The sequence below is a fragment of the Mustela nigripes genome, chromosome 5 (assembly GCF_022355385.1).
Source record: "Mustela nigripes isolate SB6536 chromosome 5, MUSNIG.SB6536, whole genome shotgun sequence".
In the NCBI taxonomy this organism is placed as follows: domain Eukaryota; kingdom Metazoa; phylum Chordata; class Mammalia; order Carnivora; family Mustelidae; genus Mustela; species Mustela nigripes.
In genome coordinates this window covers 95,809,620-95,833,724 of record NC_081561.1, presented here as the reverse complement: position 1 = coordinate 95,833,724, position 24,105 = coordinate 95,809,620, and the positions used below count along the sequence as shown (strand labels likewise).

Here is a 24,105-nt window from a genome sequence, read left to right as displayed (position 1 = left end):
ATCAATTTTGATACACCAGTATTAAAAAATGATTTTTGTCAAGTCAATTTCTATAATATCCCAACCTAAATTTTTTTTCTTTCAATGAAAGGCTTAGGTTTTGTTACCATTTAACTGTAATACTGGGCAAGTCAACCACCTACATGGACTAGGTTCTTCACTTGAAAGTTGATGGACTTAAGAGTACAGATGACTTCCTAAATTCCTTCTGATCTCAGAAGATGTGGTTATAGGCTTTGATTATGCAATATTTGGGAAAAGCAATAAGCTGGCAAAGAGAAGGAATGTGTGTTAGCGAGTTTTGTTGATGACGCAGAAGTAAAGTTCTACAAATGTTTGTATATACTTTGTAAATTTCACTTCTACTCCATCTTTGAAATACCAAGGAACAACAAGAGAGGCATAGTCAACTGAAGAAATTTATTTTTTTTCTAGGTACATAGATGACATAATTATAGACAAGTTTTGATACATAGGAAAACCCTTCTGTCCACCTTTCTCTTTGCTAAATGAATCGTCACAATTTTTACAATTTTTAAAACAATACACAGCTTTCCTGGGCTGAAGCAATCGCAAGGACATATTGGGACTGGTATATTACAGCTACTTACAATGTTTAAGAACAGCAATGGAGAAAAATAAGTTATTTAAATATTGATTTCATATACAGAAAGTGCAATGTTGTTAGTTGTTATATAACTTGCTTGACAGTTTGTTTTCTCTATCAATTTAAAATCAAGATAACTCGGACTCAGACTATTATATTTTGTGAAAATAATACAGTACATACATGCAGCATTGACTTGAACTGATTTCTTTTGCTGCAGTTATGAAAGCAAATTTTGCTATGTCAGGAACTGGTTTGCCATAGACTAGTAACTTCCAAATTCACCCACACATGGGATCAGGACAGAGAATAGGGCTGCTACGGAAGGCCATGAAAATCTATCTGCTTCTTGGTTATCTGGGAATGTAAATAGTGGTTGGGGTTGGCTGAATTTCTTCTAGACAGCTTTAAAAATTACACACAACGGATGTGTAGCTACCTGAGCCAAACTGCCTTTCTAGGTTTCTTTTGTGCTTTCCAAAGATTACACTTTTCACCCTTCCTCAACATTCTATACCAAGTGCAACTGATTAAAACAAGATATTGCTGATGCCTCACACCTGTCTTCTGACAGGTGGCCCCTAAACCACCTTCATTAAAAGTCACACACACACATTCAGGATTTTCTAGGATCAAATTAAACGTTTAAAGCGAAGTCCAAACAAACACTAACAATTAAAAAAAAGGTTCTTTTAAAATTTTTTAAAGCACAATAAAGTAAAAACCTTATCAGACCCCATATTAGGAAGATCTTCCCACTGAAAATCATTCATGGTCCCTGAATTTGATTTTTCTATGCAAAGGCAATGACTTCCAAAGAAGAGTGACAAAAATATGGTTTGGCATTCTCAAAAAACTCCTCTATTTTCTGGTGCCACTTTTACTGACATGAAAATCTTACACTGCAAATGAACTAGCTGGGAAATTTCACAGATTTCTCCTCCTTTGTGGTCAACTTCGGGACCTGGGTGCAGTCAGCTTAAATGATGAGTAGGATCGCAGAATGTCCGGCCAAGGCACTGGGCAGCTGGGGGAGGAGCGCATGTCCTCACACCCACGTCCGTCCCAGCAAGAGAGACGCATCTCCGGCATGGTCACAGGTAGCCTGCAACCCAGTTCCGTTCCGCGGGGGCTGTGCACACAACCCAAGGTGGTAATACGGGCTGTTCTTAAGATTTCAGTAGAAAATGGGCAGCTTGAGCTTTTTAGTCTGCATTTCCACAACTTCTTCACATGGCATCTTCTAGAAGGTGATTATTATCGAAGAGACCTATATTTTTTAAATGTGTACCAAAGCATGAAAAAATTTATCACCTGAGAACATCTCCTTTTCCTCAGAAACATGGATCCAAGTACAGAGAGCAAATGCTGAAGACGGCTTTGTAAATGAAATCACTTTTAACCCCCCTGAGGGAAATCATTTTAATGAGCAGATGAAATGTTTAAGAGCTTTTGATCAAGGCTTTGTGTTCAAAGTGTTTCTATTGTAAATGATCACATTCAGTGCTTAAAATAGTTCTCATGATTAAGAATGTAAAGGAAATTCATTTAGTAAGCAACAGAAACCTTAATTTAGTTGCCTGAATTTCTGTGTGCTAGAAAAATCAGACACCACACTAAAAAAGGATGGAAAATGCTACAATCAGTTGGAAAACAATTGAAAATATGCAAATACCTAATACGTAGTTAACGTGGTTTATCTGGCTCCAAAGTGAACTTTTATCCGAATTAAAAGAATATAGGAAGGAAAATGGTATCTAAGTTATGAAAGAAAAAATTTTTTTTAAATAGCTTACAAACTGCTTCCCTTTTTAAAAACATCTTTCTGAAATAGTCAACCTTCCAATGACTTTACAAAGCTGATCTGTTAGCTGATTTGGGGATGGGTGTGGTCAGGAGTCCAAGTCAATACTGCAGCACAATGACCAACGTGGTAAACAAAACTAAACTGATTAAAGTGAAGGTAGTTGCTATACACACACACACACACACACACACACGCTCACCCACACGTGCACACACACTCATGTACACACCCCATCTCTGAATTTCAGATAGCTTTTTACTGGATTTGTAGTTAGTGTAAAAACTGAAAGCCAACAGGAACTTTGTGCCTGATAAACACCCCTACAAAATAAGCCATGTTAGAGTTGAGGCAATTAGAAAAGCCCATTTTTGTTTTTTGCTGAAAACATCTCACATATGTTAGATGGCAGTCTAAGCTGAAGATTGGAAACTATGGTTACAGGGTAGTGAACACTAGGATAACTGCTTCAAAGCTTATATTAAGGCAAATAAAAGCTGATTGCTAGAAAGCAATTATTAAAATGTCTCTTGTTTACTTAAAGGAGAACAGGATTTTTTTTTTCCCTAGTGCAGCCAGATTTTCTTACTTTTGAACAAACAGGCATGGTCAATAGTGTACAGTGAACTCCCGAGTCTGTTACTTTGGCCTAGCTAAAGCCTGTCTGGCCCTCAGGTATCCTGCAGGGCGACAGGCAGAAGGGCAAGGGCGTTCTCAGACACAAAACAGGCTGCCCCTCCCTCTGCTCCCAGCCTTCCCGGCACACCAAGACAGACTGGAGGCACAGCATGTGTGGCAAGTTGGCTTCCTGGTCCTTTGTGTTCTGAAAATAAAAATAAGTGCTTGTCTTTTCTTTGGGGGTCAAAGAGAACCACACCAGTTTCCTCGAGGGGGCTTTTCTGGAGGAGAGAGGGTCATCAGTCCTGTGCCAAGGTTTCATGCTCTGTGTGGCCATACACTAGGCCTTTCTTCTGGATCTGGTCTGCCTGTCCCGAGGAGGAGGAATTGCATTAGCATAAGCACAGTGAAAGGGTGGCTCTGGTCCAGGGAGCTCCGTTATGGGCCTGGCTACATGGCCTCGGGGCCTGGTGGCAGTTTGAAGAGTCTGGCTGCAGACATGAGCTTGCTTATGTGTCTCTCCTCTGTGATGCCGGCCTCCTGAAGGCAAATGTGGGACAGAGAAGGCACTTGGCCCAGTGTGCTGAACCCGGCTTCGGTGAGGGCGCTGGTGTACATGGGTAGACCGATGGAAACCAGCCAATCTGACACAGATGAAATGCATCCGGGAGAGAGGGGCTTTCTACAGATTTCTGTGAGTCCACCACTTGGGATCTGGATAAAGAAAGAAAGCAATTTTATAAAGACTTGACATAGGCCGCCAGAGGGCTCCTTCTATAACTAAAAGAAGCACGACTCAAATAGTACACTGCCAGACTACTGGAAAGCGCTCGTGCCATGAGATGTCCGAGACCAAGAGTAGCCTCAAGAATTCTTTCTCAGCTTCTCAAAGGGGAGACATATCTTAAAGGAAGTTTTTCAGGTTCTTGAAAGTACTTGAAATCAGCTCTAATCCTAATTATGTGTCCAAGTCTCCAAACTGTAAGCATTTCTATACCCTGTTATTTTGTCTCCTTCAAGGAAATCCCTAGGTAATTCAAGAGGCAGGCCTCCGCAGTGTGCGGCAGACAAGACAGTCCATGGGCAGAGTTTTTATAAAACAGATTTTCCACTGTACTTTGAATCTACATTAACTGGAAAACTAAATATTTCATCCATGTAGTTATAAAGAAATTAAAATACAGTGATACCAAGTGTTGGCTAGAGGAGGGAAATGGACGTTTACACTACTTCTGAGAAGACCAGGTGCTTCTCTTTCAGGAAGGTAGTGTACTATCAAGTGTGCAAGTCCTTGGGACCTTGTATATGCTTGTGGAAGCAAACCCCCTTAAAGCACTAATTATATACTCAGAAATTAACCTTGGGAGTCTATACAAAGATTATATATTAACAAGGGCATTCTTTACTAAATTTTTTGAAATAAGTTGGTGGAAAATTTAAGTGTTTCAACAATATAGGTAGGATTGGTTAAAAGAGGGCACATTTACTAGAGCATTTTGACATACTGATAAAAGCATGTTCAGGAACAGATTCATGATCTGATCACTGAAAATGGGTTTCAGACCTGTTCATTTACTATTGTATGTGCAGAAAAGATGACTAGACAGATTTTTAAGACCTTTTTCATACTGCTAGGATTATAGAACATTTTCATTTTTCCTTCTTTCCCAAACTGAATTTCGAAAACTTTGCAGACTGAATATATATTCCTTTCCCTCCAGGTGTCTCCTTTTGGTAGTGGCTGTGCTCCCAGGGCTACTTAAAGTTGCCAGCATGCTCTTCATTCAGCACTCTGACTAAATGGGCTTCAAAAGCTGAGCTGGGGGCACCACAGGCGCCAGCTGCTCACCGCCATGCGGTGCTGCTTCCGCAGAAGCTTCACGCGAATCTGGTCCATGTGGGTGGCAACATCCCTCTCGGGCTGATCTAAGTCCTCGGCGTATCTCTGCACCAGGGCTTCAGGGATTCCACAGCGGCCATGCTGCAGAAGGGAACAGAAACACGGCATCAAGGGCTGCAGGGAATCTCTTCTTCAACAACTGCAAACACGAGGTAGGGGAAGACACTGGTAGCTACTGGAAAGTAGCACCAACAGTTTTCATTTAAATGAATGTATTTGTAGTCAGGGTGGATGTTTTAGAGAGAATGGGTTTACATTTTGATCTTTCTGGTACCGATGAATTCTAGGAAAATGTTTTGAAATGTAAGTAAAGCGGAAGTGGTACTGCAGACCATCTCCCAGTCTGCAGGGGAGACCTACATAGGGCATCTGCTGTTGGCGCTGCATCTCTCTTACCCTGTCAGGCCGTCGGCCAGTGCTTACTGTAGAGAACAGCTCTCACTACCCTCCATTCAGAGGGGTTGGTTCACTAAAGATCAAGGAGGAGGAGCAAGGGGTGGAGGATCGTACTTTAAGGGATTTGTGGTCAAAAGAGTTTTATAACCAGGACTCCCAGGAATGCATTATCAAAGAATATGCATTCTTAGGAGTAATGCACAGCTACATCTATTATCATTTGTCTTCAGAATCCTTTTGGTATTGGTAGATCTACTCTCTCTCTCTCTCTCTTTTTTCAAATAAGCATTGAGTTTTCATGATATGAGTTTCCGCGGTGTTTCTGGTACAGGGAGAGATCTCATAATCATTCCCCCATCACTCATACAGATAACTATACAATATAATTATGTCTGAAAAGGGTTCTGCAATTTTCAGAGTGTGTTCACATTTACTTGTTCCTAATAATACCTGCAGAAGGTAGCTGTGTGGCTTATTATTAATCCCATTTTACAAATAGGAAATGAAATGGGGATTTGTTAACATTTATAAACATACAGGTTCGTAAACATTGGAAACTACAAGTCTGTCCAGTAAGCCAGCCGTTTCTGGAACCAGCTCTCCCTGCAAAATACAGCTGCCAAAATTAAAAATAAGCAAAAGAAGAGAGAAAAGGAAAAGAAAGGAAAAGTCCAAGACTGTCTGTGTTTCATCTGGACGTGGCTCCCATCCATGCCAGCACCTGCCTCCCCTGCCACCGCCCCCCACCCCCCCCACCCTCGGCAAAGTATCGGTGGGGGTGCCCTCACCACTAGGCCAGCTCTGTGGGGCAGCTGTGCAGCTCTTCTCACCAGGCTGCCTGACTTAAAGAAGCAGAGGCCCTTATGGCCTTCAGTACCTTATCAGAGTATGGCTCCTCAGTGAGATCGATGCCTTCAGCTCGTAACTTGTTTTCCGTGAGCATTTCCAGATCGACTCCCCGAGCGCAGGAGATCTTCCTGGTCAGAGCTGGGCCCAGCTTCACGCCGTGCTCCTGGAGGCTTGTGCTCTCTGGGAGCTCGGAGAGCCAGGGCGGTGGTCTGGCGCTCAGGGGGCTGCCAGGCTCCTGTCCTGAGGGAGGCCTGGAAGCCTGAGGTGAGTGACAGTCACTGGGGCTGCCCTTTTTTGCAGGCAGGCTTGGGGCATTGGGGCCAGGGGGGCTCGGGTGGAGTCCGTTGGCCAGGCGCTCTCGGCTCTTCTTGGCAGGAACAGGCGGAGGCTGGGCGGGATGCTTGGCCTGTGCTCTTGTCTCGGGGCCCCTCTGCTCAGCAGCTAGGCCTTCTTTGGTGCCCGGGGGGTGATACGTTCCTTCAAACTCGAGTCCTTTCCTGTGACCCTCAAGAGGCATCCTTGTTAAACTGGGTTTGACTCCGGGATGTTGGGCATCGTAGGTTTTGGGCAGACACGGAGGAGGGGATGCGCCACGGGGAGAGGGTGCTGTGGAGCCTTCCAGTTTCCTAGTCGCTGGCTTCTGAGGTTCAGAACATCTCTTGCTTTGGGTCAGTAGCAGTGCATTGTCAACAGCAGGGTCTCGTTTGGGGCTTTGAACCTTTGCGATGAAGGGGGTTGTCTTTTGTGGCACTTGTGGTACAGTCTGAGGGCAGGGGTCTGTCACCTTGCCAGGCACATCCTTCTCAGCAGCAGGCTCTCCTTGAAGGTCATCCAGGGAGTGGGATCGAGGCCAAGCTTCCACAGCCTGAGGGCCCTCCAGGGTCTCGCAGCTCCGACAGATGGAAACAGGGAGGCTTCTTCGGTTTTTGTTCGGACCAGCCCCACACGGCTGGTCACAGCACTTGGAAGCGCGAGGGGAAAGGCCGCTGCCCAGCCTGCCCTCCTCCCCCTGCTTCAGTGCATCGGCCGACTTTGTTAAAGGCAGCGTTGGGTAGTGGCCCAGCTGATTCCTGTTGAACGACTTTAAGCTGGACTCCGTTGACGACTTGACAGAGAGAAGGCCAGTCTTCCGACTCTTGCCTGTGAGACAAGGAAATATCTTAGTCATTAAAAAAAAAAACCAAAAACACAAAAACACAAATCAGTCAGACTAATGTGTAAAGACATGCTGACGTAATTGATATCTCCAACTCCTGTGTCCCATTGCTGAATGATGCTAAGGACAGAAAAATCACCATTTAGGACGTTGGGTGACAGAAGGTTATTATGGCCCCAGCTTTATTTTTAGAAAGAATTCTCAGACTAATTAATGGACCCGTAGAGACTGAAATTATTTGTCATGAGGAAAAGGAATAGGCTATGTCAGGCAGTAAAATAAATCTAGACATTAGGCCTAGAAATAATAGAGTTTGATCATCTGTACACAGTTTAGAAAGCATAGGACGGGATTTCTTTCAGGGAGGCCAATTTCCTGAGGTCAGGCTGCGAAGGGCCGGTGGATTGGATTCTACCAGTGTCACCCTAACGTTTACTGGTGACCACAGAACTCTCAAAGTACGCCTTTCTCTAAGCTCTCCCCTCTTACTCTGGCTTGTTGGTGTGTGTGAAGTCAGTGCATCCTAGAAACAAGTCAGCCCATCTTGGTATAAGTCAGTAAACAAGCTTCACTAAGTATTTTGCCTGACATAATCTGTAAAATACTAATATGGTTCTAATTTCCAGGGGAGCAACAGCCCTGATTAAGATCAGTTATCAGGCTGATAATTGAACTGATTCACCAGACATCATCTACTGATTTGATGGTGGTTAAGTTGAAGTCTACTGCTAGTATTGCTTGATAAGCTTTACAGAGAATTTACTTTGTGTGGTCAGGCCCTGTGCCAAATGCTTAGTTTTCATCAGTGCTTTTAACACAGACACTCCATAATTAACTGTCCTTTGCTCTATTTCGGTTAATCCCATGTTTGATGTGTGCTTTGACGATGGGTTGAAATGCCTGAGAATATCCCAGATGATCCTACTATTCCAGGCCAATAGAAAAAGACAAAGATTTTAAACCCATATCAGGTTTGGAAGATACAAAGAAAAGGCATACTGTAATCTCTGAAAGAAAGGCTTTCTTCCTGGTCTATTACTTCAGTAAACATTTCTAATGAAATATTTTAATTTAGAAATTTTGACATCTCCCCATTAAGCAATCTCAGCCTTTCAATAAAACAGCAGTGAGGAGACATTGGGTGGTAGATGGACTGGATTAGGCAGGAGTAGAGATGGTGCCCACTCTGGGAACCTGGATATGGATACTTTTAGGTAAATGAAAGACCTTCTCTCATAAAGCCTCTGTGTGCTGTACAACTGAGGGAGAAGGAACAAGGAGAAAAGGCCAGGGCACCGTGACATTACTAATGGATTGGCCATTATCAGCAGAGAAAATCAGATTCCTTCCAGGATTCCCGTTTTCTACCAAACTCAAATTCCAAACTGATAATACTAAATGTATGATGTCAGGCATAACTCCAGACACCAAGATGGATAAAAACAAGAGCCACCTCAACCAGACTTATAAATGGCCCCATCCTTTTAAATCAGACACAAATCAACACATGAAGTATTCTGTACTTGGCAAAGCAGATGCATGGTCAGATGGCCTCAGTCCTCCCTTATGTGTGATGATGTGAGGCCCAAGACCCCGTCTGCCTGTGTTAGCAACATGCTAAGTGCTATACATAATTATTTCATTAGTTACATGGAGAATGTCAGGCCATTGTTACTCCTAAGAATACTGACCGCAGTCCCATTTTTTTTAGTCATCACAGGTAAAATGGAAAAGAGAAATTACTTCTTTATGAAGCATATCCTGCTAAACGTAAAGTGTAAAAATTAGTTAAAATAGCTTTCCTTCACTTTGGCTATTAATAGAAGCTGAGTGTATAGATTGCACTTCCACATCTACTTGTCCTGCAAAGATCCTTGGGTTCACCCTGTAGGTCAAGTACAGTTTGCCAGCTTCTGTCATTCCTCAGCAGGTACTCCTTGATTCTTTTGAAAAAGCATTCAGTCTGCCTTCCAGTGTTATCTGTGAAATCCTTACCAATCCAAAAACAGTTTGGGGAATGAAATTCCTGAAAATGTTTGGATGTGGAAAGGTTATTAACAGGAGAGGAAAAATCTTGGGGACTTACAGGAAGACTTCGACGTTGACTAGAACTGGGAGTTCACTGTGCCCCAGTGCTTTCTAGTGTTCATGAGTAGTCTCCACACTGTGTTGTGCTAGTTTCAGGTGTACAATACAATGATTCAATGATTCCGTACATTTCTCAGTGCTCACCAAGTGTACTCTTCATCCCCTTTATCTCTTTCACCCATTCCCCACCACCTTCCCTTTGTTCTCTGTATTTAATAGTCTCTCTCTGTTCATTTTGTTTCTTAAATCCAAATATGAGTGGAATCATACGGTATTTGTCTTTCTCTGACTGATTGCACTTGGCATTATACCCTTTAGGTCCATTCATGTTGCTGCAAATGGCAAGATTTTATTCTTTTTCTGTAGCTGAGCATATATAGTGCATCTTTATCCATCTATCAGTGGACATGGGTTGCTTCCATATCTTGGCTACTATAAATAATCCTGCAATAAGCTAAAGAGGGCATATATCTTTTCAAATTAGTGTTTTCATTTTCTTTGGGTCAATACCCAGTGGTGAAATTACTGGATCATAATATGATAATTCTATTTTTACTGTTTTTTAAAAATATATTTATTTTAGAGAGAAAGAGAGCATGAGTAGGGGGAGAGGCAGAGGGAGAGCAGCAGACTCCCCTCTGAGCATGGACCTGGACTTGGGCTCAGTCCCTCAACCCTGAGGATTATCACTTGAGCTGAAATCTAGAGCTGGATGCCTAACCAACTGGGCCACCCAGGTACCCCCTATTCTTTTTTAAATGTCTCACAGAATTCATCTGTGAAACCATCTGGTTCTGGTTTTTCTGGTTGAGAGTTTGGCTTTTTTAATTTTTTTTTTTTTTTTTTTTTTAAAGAGACAGAGCACCTATACATGTGCAAGTCAGGGAGGGAGGGGAAAAAGAGAATGTTAAGCAGGCTCCATGCTGAGCATGGAGCCCCATGTGGGACTGGATCTCAAAACTGTTGAGATCATGACCTGAGTGGATATCAAGTGTCAGACGCTTAACCTACTGAGCCACCCAGGCACCCCTTGTTGAGAGTTGTTGTTGTTTTTTTAAATTACTGATTCAATGTCCTTGCTAGTGGCATTATTGATGGTAGAGTGTTGAGCAAAATTGCCTTCCAGTTTCATTGCTTGTAAGTGATCTGTTCAAATTTTCTCTTTCTTCCTGATTCAATTTTGGAAGGTTAGGTTTGTAGGAACTTACCCATTTCTTCTAGGTTGACCAATTTGTTGGCATGTAATTTTTCATAATAGCCTTTGTTTTTCTGTGTGTCAGTTCTTTTGCTTTCATTTCTGGTTTTGATGAGTCTAGCTAAAGATACTATCAATTTTCTTATCTTTTCAAAGAACCAGCTCCTGATTCCATCTGTTCCATTTGTTTTTTAGTCTGTATTTCATTTATTTCTGCTCTGATCCTTGCTTCCTCTAGTGGCTTTGGGCTTTCTTCTTTGTGTAGCTCCTTTAGGTGTAAGGTTAGGTTGTTTGAGATTTTTTTCCTGTTTCCTGAGGTAGGCCTATGTTGTATAAGCTCCTCTCTTACAACAGCTTTTGCTGTATCACAAAGATTTTGGACCATTGTGTTTTCATTTTCATTAGTCTCCATGTATTTGCTTATTTCCTCTTTGAGTTTTTGGTTGACCCGTTCATTGTTTATTAGTACATTATTTAGCCTTCTTGTATTTGTGCTCTTTCCAGATTTCTAGTTGATTTCTAGTTTCTAGTTTCTGGTTGATTTCTAGTTTCATACCTTTGTGGTTGGAAAAGATACCTGATATCACTCAACCTTTTTGAATTTGCTGAGACTTGTTTCTTGGGCTAACATGTGATCTATTTTGAAGAATGTTCCATGTGCACTTGAATGTGTATTCTGTTCTGGGGTAGAATGTTCTGAATATATCTATTAGGTCCATCTGACCCATTGTTGTCATTCAAAGCCACTGTTTCCTTGTTGATTTTCTGTCTGGATGATCTGTGCATCCAAGTAAGTAGGGTGTTCAAGTCCCCTACTATCATTGTATTACTCCCAATTTCTTCCTTTATGTCTGTTAATATTGTTTTATATATTCAGGTACTCCCATGTTGGGTGCATAAAGTTTTACAAATGTTATATCCTCTTACTGGATTGTTCCCTTTATCATTATGTAGTATTCTTCTCTGCCTCTTGTTACATTATCCATTTTAAAATCTATTTGTTCCAAGATAAATACTGCCATACCAGCTTCTTTTTTACTTCCATTTGCATGGTAAATGCTTTTCTATCCTTTCACTTTCACTCTGTATGTGTCTAGGTCTGAAATAAATCTCTTGTAGGTAGCATAGAGATGGGTATTGCTTTTTTATACATTCAGTCACCCCACCTTTTTATTGAAGCATTTAGTCCATTTACATTCAAGTAATTACTGGGGCGCCTCGGTGGCTCAGTCAGTTAAGTGTCTGCTTTCAGCTCAGGTCATGATCCCAGGGTTAGGGGATCGAGCCCCATGTCGGGCTCCCTGAGCAGTGGGAGTCTGTTTCTCCCTTTGCCCCTAACCCACTTGTGCTTGTGCTCTCTCTCTAATATATAAAATCTTTTTTAAAAAATCCAAAAACTCAAGGTAATAATTAAGTATGTACTTATTGCCATTTTGTTACTTGTTTTACAGTTATTTTAGTTCTTCCCTGTTCCTCTTTTCTCTTAATCTCTTCCCTTGTGGTTTGATAGCCTTCTCTGGTGATATGCTTGGATTCATTTCCCACTGTATTTTTACATGTCTATTACAGGTTTTTGATTTGTGGTTACCATTAGTTTGATATACAACACCCCATGCACATAGCAGTCTATATTAAGTTGGTGGTCACTTAAGTTTGAAATCATTCTAAAAGCACTAAATCTTTACTCCCTCAACCCCATGTTTTATGTGTATAATGTCATATTTTACATCTTATTTTGTGAATCACTTGACTGATTTTTATAGATACAATTGATTTTACTGCTTTTGTGCTTTAATCTCAGTACTGGTGTTATAAGTGATTGATCTACTACTTTTACGTACTACTATGATCTGTTACTTTTTGTATTCACCTCTGAAATGTTTTCCTTTCATCATTTTCTTACCCCTGATTATGGTGTTTCCTTTCCACTCAAATAATTCCCTTTAGCATTTCTTGTAAGGCTGGGTTAGTGGTGATGAACTCTTTGAACTTCTGTTTGTATACTCTGAATAACAGCCTTGCTGGGTAGGGTATTTTTGGTTTTGTTGTTGTTGTTGTTGTTGTTGTTGTTTTCCTGTCAGCACTTTGAATATATCATGCCATTCCCTTCCGGCCCCTGCAATGGTTCTGCTGAATAATCAGCTGATATAGCCTTATGGGGCTTTCCTTATATGTTAACTCTTCTCTCTTGCCGCTTTAAAAAGTCTCTTTGTCACTACTTTTTGCCAGTTATTACGTGTCTTGGTGTGGACTTCCTTGGACTGCTTTTATTGGGGGCTCTCTTTGCCTCCTGGATCTGGATGTCTGTTTCCTTCCCCAGACGAGGGAAGTTTTCAGCTATCATTTCTTAAAATCAGTTTTCTGCACCCTTTTCTCTCTCTTCTCCTGGGATCCCTATAATGTGAAGTTATTATGCTTGATTATGTCGCTGAGTGTCCTTAACCTATTCTCATTCTTTTTCTTTTTCTTTCTTTCTTTCCTTTTTTTTTTTTTTTTGATGTTTCAGCCTAGTTGCTTTCCAGTCCCGTCTTCCAGCTCACTGATCCATTCTCTGCCTCCTCTATTCTACTACTGATTCCTTCTAGTGTATTATAATTGCACATAATTGCAGTTATTGAGTTATTGAGTTAATCTCTGATTGGTTCCTTTTCCTATTTTCTATCTTTGTTGAAGGTCTGAGATACTCCACTCTTCTCAAACCCAGTGAGTATTTTTATGACCATTATTTTGAATTCTTCATTGGGCATATTACCTATCTCTTTCATTTAGCTCTTTGTCTGTATTTATGTCCTATTCTTTCATTGGGGACATATTCTTCGGTCTCCTTATTTTGTTTAACTCTGCATTTGTTTCTGCTTATTAGGGTAGTCAGTTATGTCTCTTTATGTAGCCTTACAAAGAAGAGGTTCTGTGGTCACCTGTTCACCTCAGCCAGGAGCTTCAAGGGGTCTTCTGTGCGGACTGCCTAAACCCTACTGTTGCGGCTGAGCCTCAACAGTTTGCCTTCAGTCCAGTCAGCTGCTGTGGGCTGTGTTTGGTCCCTATGCTAAGAGTCAGTTTGGGGTGGTCATGGGCTTTCACTTGGGTGGTGTTGGCAGTCAGACCAGATGCCTGCCCTCTGCCTATTTGCAAGGGCTGCTGTCACACTCAGCTGTAGGGGGTTCTCTAGTTGTTGTCCTGAGAAGCTTCTGTTGGTGGACAGGGCTGGCAGGCTGGCCAGATGGCTGCCAGCACTACAGATGCACCTATCCATAGGGCACTCACCCTGCACTGCTGGTTAGAAGGTTTGGCTGCTGGGGCTGAGTGTACTGGAGGAGTGTGGTTATCTTCCCCTCTCTGCGGGGCGGGAGTCACTTTGGAAAAGGAAAAGTCCCTGCCAGGGATGCTTCTAGGTTGGGTCCTGGTGAGATCCACTTTGGAAGGAGTCCTGCCAACTGAGATGGTCTGGATGGGGCAAGTCCACAGGAGAACACAGAGGCTGTGTGTGTGGTGCTAGCAAGGTAGCTAGAGAGTGTTCACCCTGTTTCCTACAGGTGGTCCAGGTGGGGATGGAGGCAATGGTACCTGCCTGCTTTTTTGTTCTTGGAGAAGTCTCCTAAAGAGCCCAGTCTCTCCAGCACCCATTCTTAGTAAATAAATCTCCTGTACACATACCCTGTGCTTTTCAAACTGCTGCTTCTGTGCCATATCTTGGCGGGCTTGTTTGTTATGCTAGCTCTTTAAGGGCAAGGACTATTTCCTATCCCGCTCAGCTCTCTTGAAGCTGAGCCACTGATTTTTAAAGTACCTGTAGTTCAGCCCAGCTGGTTGTTAAAAACCCACAAACCTGAAACCCACTGGTTTTCAAAGCCATCTCTTCCATTGCTGGTCCCCCTTGTCTAGTGTGCCTAGTGTGGCGTCTGTTCTCAGTTCTCCAGTGCATGGGGTATCCCTCCTATTTGTGGTTAGTCTCACTAGGATTTAGTTCCTGGCCATGTCTCCACCCCTCCTACCTTTTTGCTTTGTCCTTCTCTCAACAGTGAACTGGAAAGTCTGTCTTGCCCATCTTTGGGGTGTTTTCTGGGTTGGATGCACTGATGAGGCTGTTACCTGGTTGTGTCTATGGGATAAGGTGAGCTTAGGATTCACCTACTCTGCCCTCTTCCCAGGTGGGTTTTCAGTCCCATCTTAACTGAGGCTGCTGTAACACTAGAGTTTTGGGAGAACCACTATCTCCCCAAATTGATAAGACACTTTGGCAGAGTTCATGGATCAAAGTTTGAGGTCCCCAAAATGCTCATCAGAACTGGGATTAGGGTGAGGTGAGCAAAGTGCCCGGGGCACCGGTGGAGGTGGGAGGTGGCTGCTGTCAGGGCCAGGCAGGTGCAGGCGAGTACCTGGGCGTGAGTGTCTCCTTAAAGTCTGTACTCTGCCTGATCGCTGTCCCTCCCCCCACACTCTTGTCTTGGTTTTAGGGCCCATGATGGCTCTCAAACTATTTGTTTAAATTCTGACTGAGAGTAAGAAACACATTCTACATTCAGCCAGTATACACGCATGTGCACAGAGACACATCCACACTGGAAAAAGATTACAAGTCTAACAATACCAGTCTTACCTTTGGAACACACCCTGGTATTTTCTCTTCTATTCTGTTTTACAAAACTGCTTTTCATGACCATTTAAAATGATTTTTCCAATCCACTAATGGGGGCGTCTGGGTGGCTCAGTGGTTTAAGCCTCTGCCTTCAGCTCAGGTCATGATCTCAGGGTCCTGGGATCGAGCCCCACATCGGGCTCTCTGCTCAGCAGGGGAGCCTGCTTTCCCCTCTCTCTCTGTCTGCCTCTCTGCCTACTTGTGATCTCTCTCTATCAAATAAAAAAAAAACTACTACTCCAATCCACTAATGAATTGCAAGCTGCAGTTTAAGAAGCTTTAGTTCAGTCGGTGCTCAGTATTTTAACCTAAGGGCTACTTGAAAGGATTCCAGTGACAGCTAAAAACTATCACCTCTGGGCATTTTTCATGATGGTCTTCATGTGATTGACAGAAGTACAGGGGATCCTTTACTACTGATCTTGCTCTATTGGGACTCTGGGGGCCACAACAGGAAGCCAGAGCCACCCATGGTAAAGCGGGATGCCCCGGGCCCCATTCCACATAAGCCGCCTTTTTGAGACACGGAAGCTTCCTGAAATTCCCTACTGAGTGCCTCCCTGTTAGGACAGGGAGGAAACAAGTATGACAGACATGTGGCTGTCACCTCACCCTCCACCTCAGTAACTGCTCTGCACTCAGGTCACACAGCCGCCAAGGTGTTTACGACACTGCTGCTGTTGGGACCCTGAATGGATGGTCTAGCTGGTAAATTGTTTTCCTTACGGACCTAATAGCTCCCAACACTCAAATGCTGGTTTTTACTGTGAAGAGAAGAGGACGCAGGAGACACACAATTTCGGTTTTACAGCTGCAGGTATTTTGGATGCAGTTTACACTGCCTCCGGCGGCAGTCGGGAGGAGCAGAGTAGAGACTGACTACAGACGGGGAGCGAGGAGGGGTCAGGAAGGAGAACATTCCTGCCCAGTTCCTAATGGTAACAGAATACTCCTTTCTCAGGAAATTGTACTTTTCAAATCAGGTATTTTCAAAGCAAGAGTACCCTTTTTAATGAAGCTTCATTTATAAAAAGATCTGAGCTGAGGTGTAGAGGTGGCTCAAGGCAAAGCTGGGGCATCCCCTGTCCCCCATGGCTGCCATCCCTCCTATGGCCTAGCCCCTGGGACCTGGCACATAGGACGCCACTGACCAGGGCCTATGGGTTGCCTCACGAGCACTGTCACATTCATTTCGGCACTCAGTGAAAGTACTTTCCTAGTGAGAACTAGAACAGCTTGGTTCAAGATTTGAATGGAGGTGGCTTTGGGCAGAGATACTGACCATGTTCTTAACTGTCAAGTGGACCAGGCAGAAAAGACGGGGGAAAAAAAAGTCACACCTATTTGGAAAACATCTTGCTTCTCAAGTGCTTTTTGGTGTGAGTTGTGGACTTTTGGCAGTTTTCTACCTTGCTTGCATACTGTTGTGCTCCTTTTCAAAGTGAAATTTATGGCTGATCCTATGGTTCCCAAACCTGTCTACTGAACATCTGTGTGTGCGTAACTGTGACGGACAGATTATAACAGTGAACCACAGATTCGGGCTGTGTTTGTCATCTGTGTGAGTCCGGTACTTCATACCCCAACTAAGGGCAAAAACATCTTCCCTTCTGGTGAGGACAGCATGGGTGGGCCTGGCCTGCTGCCGTGAAGTCTGGGGCCATAACACTGAGCCTCAGTCATGCTCTCTGAGAGAGAAGGAAGTACCGTATCAGATGCGTGTAGTTGGGTGATGTCTATTTTGAGATTTTTTTTTTTTTTAACAAAAATGTGGTGGTTTAAGATTTAATCATCTAGCCTGTATTTATTTAGAGATATAGCTTCCACGGAAAGGAAGCAGGAATATTTAGATAAAGTCAGTCTTTTCACTTTCTTTCAGAATGAATTTAGATGTTTTTGCACTGTCATCTCTAATGCACCACTGCCAGAATCTGTCTGTTCATCATGGAGTGCCTGCAGCCATGATCCACGAGAGAACACGTCAGCCTGTCCCTGGGTAGTGTCCCAACACCGGGGGCTGCTGCGCTCGGGCTGACTGCCCAGTTCGTAGTCTGTGTTTAATAAATGCCAGGTATTAATATATCCTTACTTTGGTTAGCTCTTAGAACAATCTATAAGAAAGAAACTCATTTACTGTTTCAGTGGTGACGGGGCTCAGAGGCATGAAGTCATTTGACTGAAGTCTTAGGCTTGTAAATGTTCTCTTCAGGGTTCAAACCCCTCAGAACTGGGACTTATGGTTCTAGACCCTATGGCTCTTTTCATGATCCACCTCGGGGTTCAGGCTCCAAGAGCCTCAGGGCAACAGGAAGTTGAGGGTCCTTTCTCTGAAGGTGTCTTCAATTCTCCATTTATGTGTGGACTGGGATGGAAGATTGAGAAGACCACTTGTTTCTCAAAAACGTCCACTGCCTAGTTTCCTGAGAGTTGTTCAGTCTTTTTAAGAATCTTAATTAAGCACCAGTGATCCTGGAATAATTCTTCTCCCTATTGCCAGTTTCCCCAAAAGCATGGCTTAGGCTGAGGAAGAAATTGAGTCATAAATGACCCAAGTGGTTTATGTATTAAGGCGCATTCGTAATTATCTGTGTGGACATTACCGTGTTCCAGGTTCTCACTGCTTTCGTAGCATCCTGAGTCTCGTGGAGAGCATCCGCTCAGGCCCTGGCTGTCCACCAACAGCTTCTCCTGGGATTCTGACTGGTCGCTGTTACCTGGAGAAGGTTAACACACAGCAGGGAATCATAAGGGGAGGGAAAAGCCAAGGTTTTCCTGATTTTATCCTGCTATCCCCATACCTTTTTAGGCCTTGAACTTCTGGAACAGAGCTAACTGTTTAAAAGTAAATGAAATTAAAATGGAGGAGCTCAGAACAGATTTTGTGCAGGTCATTACCCAGAGGATGGCTCTGGCTTCAGGCCAGCCAGGAAGAGGGAGAATTCAGAGCACTGTGTGGGCAGTCCGGGAAGCTTTCTGAGGGATGGTACCGTGGATTGGGAGCCAAGAGTGAATATTCCCTTTTCATAAGCAGGTTATCTTAAGATTTGTCTTTCAAGTTATTGGTCACCAGCTTTCCCAATTTGGAAGCCAATGTGAAAGTAAATGGTAAATGAAATATTGAATTTTATTACAATTTGGGAGCATTCTTAGGTCTTGGCGATAAGCGCTGGCTCTCGTATTCTCTCAACAGGAGTAAGATTGGCAAATGGGGACATGAACCTGATAGGGGCACATGTCAAATCCTTCTGTTTTTGTTGTCTGTAGTGTGTTCGGAGGTTTTCTTTCCTTTCTGCCCTTTCTTTGTTTGGGGTCAGCATTTCTATTCCCTGTGTACAAAAGTAAGACAGGGAAGGTTTAGGAATCCCCCTAACTGGGACACTGAGTCATGAACACTCTTCAGGTGGGTGACTAAAAGAACCCTTAAAGAGAACTACCTGGTGTTCTGTCCAGGAAATGTGCCTAAAGTCAATCACATGGGAAATAAGGGGGAGGGGGGCCTTCATCACCCAGTGACATCACCCACCCATTCTACAGAGTGGGCACACAAGACCTTACAGGGAATGAGGTTACAGGAAAAACATCTTTGTATTATTATGCAGAGAAAGTACTTGGTCACATAAAACAGAGGCCAAAAAAACATTTTCAGCATAAATGGCTTAAATTTATTTTCCTTTCTCTTCATTGCCCTTCCCCTGACCACATACATTTAAAAAAATAAAATAAAACCCCCAGAAATCTGATCCTGTTTCTCAGGTCATTAAACAGTGAATTGTAGGAAGGCAGATGACTGCCATTCCACAATGTGCCAGCTGTCCCTCCTGCCCACTCTCCACTTCCTGTTTGCATTTCTCACATGGAAACCGTTTTCTGACACTAATCATGGCTGAGGAAGCCCTCGAAGTAGAACCCCAAATTAAGAAGTGCTATTTTTTAAATGACTAATGAAAAATTAATGGAAGCACAACAGCAAAACCTTCCCCCCCCCCACCATAAAGTGGAACATTCTAGAGTGATGTCCTCATTATGTGGAAGAGTCTGTGGATTTGAAGTGGCCTTTGTCCTCGTCTGATATGTTATTTAGGAAACTGATACATGTAAAATGAGGGCTTTCAGCTATCAGTTACAACCCAAGAAGAGGAATCAATGTAGTTTGTCCTTGGCGAGACAGTTCACTGTACCGCCACAGCCAAAACAGACTCCATAGTGCTGACCGATGGGAATAAAAGAGAACACTTGTCCCTGTTACAGTATGAAAATGCCGACTGTGTCTGCATCTTCACGGCTGCCAGCCTCACCAGACACAGCCAGGGTTCCTGAAGTTACGAGGAGTGAGGGGATCCCTCACATTACCTGAAAACCAGTTCAGAGGATATAGTTCAGAGGCCTACATCAAGGGGCTACGGTCACTTCCTGAAAGATTCATTCAGCTACTTAGCAGGAGTCCAACTATCAAGTTTAGGAAAAGTTCCTCACACTAAAAGCCAGTATTTACCAAGTGACTTGACCACCTTCATTAGGGAGAGCACTCAGATGGATGGCAGATTCAAGGCCATATCCTCTCCCCCACTTACTAGCATGAATGCCAAGGTATGAAGGAGAAGAAAGAAGGTGAGCTAGGACCATGAAAATTCTCATGGGCAAAGAAGCTCGGAGGACTGGGTTTGGGGGGCTGAAACCCTGTGTGGGTATGACCTGAACTTGGACCTGAAGGGACTTTTGGTTAAAGCCCTCCTGCATCTCACATACACAACAGGGAGTAAGAATAACCTTGGGAAGGAAGAGAGAATGGGATTCTTGGATAGCAGGCCTTTCAGTGAGCTTTTAAACAGTTCCTTGTATTCTTTAAAAAACTGAAGCCAATAGGCCAAACTGTTAGCTGTAGTTGGCTTTAAGAAGTAGATATGTGGATTTGTTTTTTCTCTGTAGTTTTCGGTATATTAGAAATAATTGCTGATTAAAATTCTTATTAAAATTATCTAATAAGAGTTTTTATCTGGCAGGCTTAGGACAGTGATTTTGGAGTCATTGCAAGGAAATGCTATCAGACAGTCTTTTCCAAGTGGAACTCTGCACGAAGGCCTGCACTCCCCATACACAGATGTGCAATCAGAGTGACTGGGAGGTCTGCCTGCCAAACAATGCTGGAGATGCACCTCTTGCTCTTGTGAGAAGCTGAGCTAGAAAAGCTTTAAGATCTCAGTAGATTTCTAGATGATCTAGTGCACAGAGATTTACTTTGCCAGAAATCTATGGTGTTCCTTTAGGTTTTTACTTCTTAAACAAAATTTAACTGCACTGAATGTAAAGTCTTATAATCCTAGGATAGGTCCGGATCCAGACCATTGGCACTCATCAGCACCCCGGAGTCCCTGAAGCCTTTGAGAACCAGGAACAGGAAGGGCTACTTTGTACACTGGGGGATAGTCTAAGCAATGGCCCAACACAGCTCTGCAATGGTATTTAGAAAGTAGCGAAGAGCCCTCCTTAGACTTCTGAGTATATATCATGAAAGGCAGATTCCCTCCTATAAAATATCCCCTCGTGCCAACCTCAGGACATGCTCCCAGGAGGGGCAATGAATCTGAGCCCATGTGGCAGGGAAGAGACGAAGCCCAGTGTGTAGCTTCACTCCCCCATGCTCTGAATGCTACAGGAAACGTAATAGCTGGGTTCATAAGCCAGCTGTTCTCAGTGGCTGAGGGAGAGCAAATAGAAGAGCAGATGTGGTCCAGGAGAGTAGGTGATTTAACATTAATTGATATTAATACAGCCGGCTGGCCAGACCAGGCACGGGGCCAGAAGGCTCTCTGTCCACAACCAGGCCACATGGCCCTACCCCAAGTGACAGCTCCCCTCCCAAGAGACCTGGTTATAAAGTAGGATTAACTATGAAGCACAATTCTCTTCAGATCTATCCTTGAAGGCAGTATGTTTATCTAGGGTTCAGATACCTATCTAGTGGTATGTGGTCCTCTGTGTTTCTCAGTTAATTCAGGGGGAGGACCGATTAAGCAGAAATGAATTTAACTGTACTCACTCACTTCTGTGTCTCCTGGGCCTGATACATCCAGTCATGTAGACTTTTTTCCCCACCATTAACTATGGTTTTGGTTTGTCTTTTAGCAATAGAAATGCTATTAGCTGGTGAAGCAGAACATTTGAAAGAAAATGCATCTGAATTCAGTAACTAGAAAAGATACTCCCCTCTTAATGAATAATTTCAGGGGTATTTCTGATGTCAGGTTGGAGAATAAAGAGCAGATAAGACTAGGTTAATGGAGCAGAGGATACGGTGTATTCAAACAGACTGTAAAAGCCGTGAGCTCACTGAACTCTGCACCATGGACTGTAAAGCCGAGCTCTCGCCTCGGTGGAGACCGTAAAACATGGGATTCTCCGCTCTCCAAGTTCCCCTCAGGTAGTTCCCGCTGCTTCAGGGGAAGCTGATGAGTGTCATTTACTCATTAGCCCTCCCCTTTGATAAGGGAACAACTCTGGAGTGCTCTGAGGAGGGACGGGCCCTTGGCTGGCAGGACACTCGCAGTGTGACCGCTCCTTTGGTGCCCTGGCAGCCCAATGACCTGCTGTGGAGCCCACCAGGCTGAAGGAGGCCTCTGCCGTGTAAGGACAAAGGAGAGAGTGTTTTCTTCCATGTTACCTAGAAACATGCCAGGAGAGGCACCAGCAGGAAGGTCTTCTTTTGCCCTCCCATCAACCAAAATGGCTACACGGGGAATTCATGCCTTTTTTGCCGTTTGACCTAATGCAAGATGGACCCTGGCCCGGAATGGAGCAGGACCAATAGAGTGACTCCAGGGACCCCAGCATGTGGCTAAACGAGGGACCCCTGGGTGCTTACTGTCATATTCCTGCAACAGCTCCACTGCTGTCAAGAGAACAGCCCTGTGCTCCGGGTCCCTGATATTTAACTCATCCAAGTCCTCCTCCTCCAGGAGCTTAAATGTGTCCAGGTCTTCGTACCCATTGAACAGGAAAGTGGGCATGTGCTCCTGTGAGGGAAGGAACAGAAGACACGGGGAGTCAGCAAGTGCTGCTCTGGGATACTTGGCCAACACACGGCCTCAAAGCCCTGAACCCTTTCCGCAGTCACTTTTGTGCTAACTGGAAGATCCGTAACACTCATTCATCATCCGTTCTGTACCTCCCAGCTGCACGGCTTAGCAGGCCGGCGGGGCATCTCATTAATCACGGGCTAAGAAGCTGTACCTTGTAGGCTGAGATGGACTCCACTGGCTCGCATTTTAATTGGGCCTTTGCCCTGACTGATGCCTTTAATGCCACACAGCGAACCATGGGGGTCACTTTCCCTTCATTTACAGAGCTACCAAAATCCAATTCAAAGCCTTGTGACTTCCTCAGGAGCAAGAGAATTTGCAAGGACACAGGATCTCCTGCTGGGGCCCCAGTGCACTAGATCCCAGGAATAATGGGGTTGGGGGGCAGTGGGCCACTCCTCAAGGCCTGGGGGTGCCCAGGGCTTTGTGCTCACAGCTCTTTGAAAGCCGAGCTTTTGGGGCTAGCAGCACATTCTGACCCGGGACGTGGGTGGTCACCCCCAGCAGAAGTCAACAGCATCATTAGCATGCTGGTACCTATGTCTTTCGAGTAATATACTCGTCCTAGTAAAGGGCTGCCCTGCTGGATGACACAGACCACCCCTCCCCTTCCCGGAAAGTGCCCTTGCTTAATTTAGGAAAAGGAAAAGGCAACAGGGTGCCACGTGTGACTGGAACAGGAAGAAGCTGACTTTCAGGTTGATCCGATCCAGGAGATCTTCCACAGATTTGGGCTGGGGTGGTCTTCCTTTCCTCCTCCTCCTGGTGGGGCGCTTGGGTTTCTCCTCTTCCTCATTTAGCACATCTACGTAGATGAACTTGAATGTGCCGACCTTGTTATTCAACAGACCCATCCAGGTGCCCATGGGTGGCTTGCTGATTATATCGATGATGTCTCCTTTCTGTGGCCCAGGGAACAGAGATCTTTCCATTAGCTCCATCTCTAGGCATGAACCATCATGTAGAAGGGAAGCTACTGAAGGCCAGAATCAGGTTCCACAAATCACTCTACGTAATTGGGAGCCTGGCAGAGAGCCAGATTCCTTGCATGCCTGAGGTCTCCTACCCTCCACCCCCTGCACCATGAGATGACGTGTGGTTCAGGTCTGTCCTGGTGCTTTTGGCTACGTGGGCACCTGGCTTTCTGAACGCCTGGCCATCATCCACAACTTCCCCCTCCTAGAGAAAGATTTTCCACCCACTAAGCAAAGGCCAGAGCATTCCCATTCTAGAACTGCTTCATACACTGTGTGCAGCTCCAGCCGCCCCATTAAACATCACTGGTTAGTCACACAGAGAGAGAAGACAGTAAAGTTTTTTCAGCTAGACGAAAAAAATGGAGGGTGGTGGGCAACTGAATCCTACAAGGAAGCGGAGGTCACAGGTAAGGGCTAGGGGAAGAGGTGGAGATAAGAGGAGTAACACAAACCCCACCTCTGTTTTAAGTGCTAGTTGGGTCTCTGACTTGTTTTTCTCTACAGATGAAACCAGTATATCATTGTGGCCAAGATACCAGTATGCACTACAGGAAGCCAGCATTCAACAGCAAGGAAAACAGACCACGTCTTACAGACACGGAGAGTCGCTCTGAGGCCAGGCAGAGACCTACCTTGAGCTTGAGTGAGTCTGTGTCATAGGGACTAGGCGTGAAGTCAGTGTGTACCCTGGCGCGCCCACAGAAGGGGCCCCGGTAGGGGGGCTCCTCGTCGTCACCGTCTTCCGACTTGACACTCTCCCTGTTGCTGGTCGAGGAATCCGTGGTGCTTACTGTCTGACCACC

The 24,105-nt window shown here is 44.3% G+C and overlaps 1 protein-coding gene across 5 annotated transcripts in view; it reads right to left on the bottom strand.

Moving 5' to 3' along the window:
- Positions 1-401: 401 nt before the first annotated feature.
- The window catches only part of SASH1 (SAM and SH3 domain containing 1), a 309,610-nt gene continuing 285,906 nt past the window's right edge, over positions 402-24,105 (bottom strand). For all 5 annotated transcript variants that reach the window (XM_059400910.1, XM_059400909.1, XM_059400911.1 and 2 more), the window contains 7 exons: positions 23,935-24,104; positions 23,018-23,227; positions 22,109-22,259; positions 17,850-17,963; positions 6,203-7,314; positions 4,879-5,010; positions 402-3,743 (listed from right to left, as the gene is read on the bottom strand). In XM_059400910.1, the coding sequence (XP_059256893.1) occupies positions 3,480-3,743; positions 4,879-5,010; positions 6,203-7,314; positions 17,850-17,963; positions 22,109-22,259; positions 23,018-23,227; positions 23,935-24,104 (2,153 nt within the window). In that variant the 3' untranslated portion in view covers positions 402-3,479. The remainder of the gene's footprint in view (positions 3,744-4,878; positions 5,011-6,202; positions 7,315-17,849; positions 17,964-22,108; positions 22,260-23,017; positions 23,228-23,934; position 24,105) is intronic.